This window comes from Marmota marmota, unplaced genomic scaffold (genome assembly GCF_001458135.2).
Source record: "Marmota marmota marmota unplaced genomic scaffold, marMar, whole genome shotgun sequence".
NCBI classification, from domain to species: Eukaryota; Metazoa; Chordata; class Mammalia; order Rodentia; family Sciuridae; genus Marmota; species Marmota marmota.
In genome coordinates, this window is record NW_026006964.1 from 30 (window position 1) to 4,444 (window position 4,415).

At 41.8% G+C, this 4,415-nt stretch overlaps 1 protein-coding gene across 1 annotated transcript; it reads left to right on the forward strand.

The window, feature by feature from the left end:
• Positions 1–1,091: 1,091 nt before the first annotated feature.
• LOC107134524 (UDP-N-acetylglucosamine--peptide N-acetylglucosaminyltransferase 110 kDa subunit-like) lies at positions 1,092–4,409 on the forward strand (the record flags this gene model as incomplete). Its single annotated transcript, XM_048797676.1, is given in 2 exon segments — positions 1,092–2,047; positions 2,050–4,409. Coding segments are annotated over 2 exon segments (3,123 nt in total), but the record flags the coding sequence as incomplete, so codon positions are not given.
• Positions 4,410–4,415: the final 6 nt, after the last annotated feature.

Below are 4,415 nucleotides of genomic sequence, written 5' to 3' on the forward strand. Positions count from 1 at the left end.
CTACACAGACTGTACTGTCAGAGAAAGTTCTGAGTGCTAGTGACTGCACAGTGTGGGCTCGTGTCCAGGGGTCTGATGACCAGGGGGTGCAGACAAACCTTACCCCATTCCTCCCCTTGATTCTTCACCCACAAGGCCACCTGCTGCTTCTCCTCTCTCTCCAGATGGTCTTTTGCTTCAGTGGTTTTATATACTTTTCCACCACAGAAAAACAAATTTTGATTTCTTCAGTTAGTACCCTAAAATCACTTATTTTATATTTATTTTTTAGTTGTACACAATATCTTTATTGTGTCTATAAAAAATTCTTCTTCCATCCAGTGTATCTGTAAGAATTCATGTTCTTTTTTTTTTCCTCTGAGCTTTTCTTATATGGTACTCTCAAATATTTGTCATCATTCTCATGTAATGGACCCTAATCTTGAATTTTGATCTCTCTCTTGACACCGTGTCTTTGAATGTAACATAAGAAACATATTTTTAACCTTTCTAAAATCTACTTATTCCTTTCCCTCTCTTTCAAACTGCCTTACTATTCCTAATTCAGTTATTTAGCCCCTATTCTGCTTAGATCTTGAAGCCAATGAGTAGAACCCATTCTCATTTCATCTTTGAAGTTGTTGAAAATGGAAAGCCATATTGAAATGGAAATGGAAATGGAAAGCTATCCAAACGCTCTACCACTAGCTATTATCCCAGACCCAATAATCTAAGTTTAGACATTGTTTAGCTTTTGACAGCTCCTTCTTTGCAATAGCATCAAGTTAAATAAAATAAAAAGTTTTGTTGTGATCTATGTGATAGAGTGCAATGAACATTCAGAATTGACAATCACATCATTTGGTGATGAAATGATTGACAAATTTTTAAAAGTCAAATAAATATAAAGTAGGTTTTGTTTCCCACAAGGTAGTTATTATGTGAATATTATAAGTTACTTTATTCTATAAGTTTTCTCAATGCACAAAAAATGACAAAGTGCTCATTGAAAGGGGGCCTAAGTTAGTTGAAATGTATGTTAGGAATTCAAGGACAAAACACTGACAAAATAAAACCATATATAATGGTTAAAAAAAAGAAAGAAAGATTTCAAGACCGTGAGAGGTAGATGGCCAACTAGAGTTCCCAAGGTTCGAAGCCTGTTAACTGCTGCCACCTCTTAAACCTTCCAAAACACTGATATAGCTGCTGTCCTCTTCCTACTACCTCCAGAAACATTCTTGCCAGTAGTGGCAGCAGTTGGAGTCAATTACCCCCTTCTTGCTCTCCCTCAAGAAGCTCCAGATGGCGTCTTCCGTGGGCAACGTGGCCGACAGCACAGAACCAATGAAACGTATGCTTTCCTTCCAAGGGTTAGCTGAGTTGGCACATTGAGAATATCAGGCAGGAGATTTTGAGGCAGCTGAAAGACACTGCATGCAGCTCTGGAGACAAGAGCCAGACAATACTGGTGTGCTTTTATTACTTTCATCTATACACTTCCAGTGTCGAAGGCTGGACAGATCTGCTCACTTTAGCACCCTGGCAATTAAACAGAACCCCCTTCTGGCAGAAGCCTATTCAAATTTGGGGAATGTGTACAAGGAAAGAGGGCAATTGCAGGAAGCAATTGAACATTATCGACATGCATTGCGTCTCAAGCCTGATTTCATCGATGGTTATATTAACCTAGCAGCTGCATTGGTAGCAGCAGGTGATATGGAAGGAGCAGTACAAGCTTATGTCTCTGCTCTTCAGTACAATCCTGATTTGTACTGTGTTCGCAGTGACCTGGGGAACCTGCTTAAAGCCCTGGGTCACTTGGAAGAAGCCAAGGCATGTTATTTGAAAGCAATTGAGACGCAACCAAACTTTTCAGTAGCTTGGAGTAATCTTGGCTGTGTTTTCAATGCACAAGGGGAAATTTGGCTTGCAATCCATCACTTTGAAAAGGCTGTTACACTTGACCCAAATTTTCTGGATGCTTATATCAATTTAGGAAATGTTTTGAAAGAGGCACGCATTTTTGACAGAGCTGTGGCAGCTTACCTTCGTGCCCTAAGCTTGAGTCAAATCATGCAGTGGTACATGGCAACCTGGCTTGTGTATACTATGAGCAAGGCCTGATAGATTTGGCAATAGACACCTACAGGCGAGCTATTCAACTACAACCACATTTCCCTGATGCTTACTGCAACCTAGCCAATGCTCTCAAAGAGAAGGGCAGTGTTGCTGAAGCAGAAGATTGCTATAACACAGCTCTTCGTCTATGTCCCACCCATGCAGACTCTCTGAATAACCTAGCCAATATCAAATGAGAACAGGGAAACATTGAAGAGGCAGTTCGCTTGTATCGTAAAGCATTAGAAGTCTTCCCAGAGTTTGCTGCTGCCCATTCAAATTTAGCAAGTGTACTACAGCAGCAGGGCAAGCTGCAGGAAGCTCTGATGCATTATAAGGAAGCTATTCGAATAAGTCCTACCTTTGCTGATGCCTACTCTAATATGGGAAACACTCTAAAGGAGATGCAGGATGTTCAGGGAGCCTTGCAGTGTTATACTCGTGCCATCCAGATTAACCCTGCATTTGCAGATGCCCACAGCAATCTGGCTTCCATTCACAAGGATTCAGGGAATATTCCAGAAGCAATAGCTTCTTACCGCACAGCTCTGAAACTTAAGCCTGATTTTCCTGATGCTTATTGTAACTTGGCTCATTGCCTACAGATTGTCTGTGATTGGACAGACTATGATGAGCGAATGAAGAAGTTGGTCAGTATTGTGGCTGACCAGTTAGAGAAGAACAGGTTACCTTCTGTGCATCCTCATCATAGTATGTTGTATCCTCTTTCTCATGGCTTCAGGAAGGCTATTGCTGAGAGGCATGGGAACCTCTGCTTGGATAAGATTAATGTCCTTCATAAACCACCATATGAACATCCAAAAGACCTGAAGCTCAGTGATGGTCAACTGCGTGTAGGATATGTGAGTTCTGACTTTGGGAATCATCCTACTTCTCACCTTATGCAGTCTATTCCAGGCATGCACAATCCTGATAAATTTGAGGTATTCTGTTATGCCCTGAGTCCAGATGATGGCACAATCTTTCGAGTAAAGGCGATGGCAGAAGCCAATCATTTCATTGATCTTTCTCAGATTCCATGCAATGGAAAAGCAGCTGATCGCATCCATCAGGATGGAATTCATATTCTTGTAAATATGAATGGTTATACCAAGGGTGCTCGAAATGAGCTCTTTGCTCTCAGGCCAGCTCCTATTCAGGCAATGTGGCTGGGATATCCTGGGACTAGTGGTGCACTTTTCATGGATTATATCATCACTGATCAGGAAACTTCACCAGCTGAAGTTGCTGAGCAGTATTCTGAGAAACTGGCTTACATGCCCCATACTTTCTTTATTGGTGATCATGCTAATATGTTCCCTCATCTGAAGAAAAAAGCAGTCATCGATTTTAAGTCCAATGGCCACATTTATGACAATCGGATAGTTCTGAATGGCATTGATCTCAAAGCATTTCTTGATAGTCTACCAGATGTGAAAATTGTCAAGATGAAATGTCCTGATGGAGGAGACAAGACAGATAGCAGTAACACAGCTCTTAGTATGCCTGTCATTCCCATGAACACCATTGCAGAAGCAGTTATTGAAATGATTAACAGGGGACAAATTCAGATAACAATTAATGGATTCAGTATTAGCAATGGACTGGCAACTACACAGATCAACAATAAGGCTGCAACTGGAGAGGAGGTGCCCCATACCATTATTGTAACCACACGTTCTCAGTATGGGTTACCAGAAGATGCCATCATGTACTGTAACTTTAATCAATTATATAAGATTGACCCTTCTACTTTGCAGATGTGGGCAATTATTCTGAAACGTGTTCCCAATAGTGTGCTGTGGCTCTTGCGTTTTCCAGCAGTAGGAGAGCCCAATATTCAACAATATGCACAAAACATGGGCCTTCCCCAGAACCGTATCATTTTTTCTCCTGTTGCTCCTAAAGAGGAACATGTCAGGAGAGGCCAGCTGGCTGATGTCTGCCTGGACACTCCACTCTGTAATGGGCACACCACAGGGATGGATGTCCTTTGGGCAGGGACACCCATGGTGACTATGCCAGGAGAGACCCTTGCTTCCAGAGTTGCAGCTTCCCAGCTCACTTGCTTAGGTTGTCTTGAGCTTATTGCTAAAAATAGACAAGAATATGAAGACATAGCTGTGAAACTGGAAACTGATCTGGAATACCTAAAGAAAATTCGTGGCAAAGTCTGGAAGCAGAGAATATCTAGCCCTCTGTTCAACACCAAACAATACACAATGGAACTAGAGTGGCTCTATCTGCAGATGTGGGAGCATTATGCAGCTGGCAACAAACCTGACCACATGATTAAGCCTGTCGAAGTCACTGAG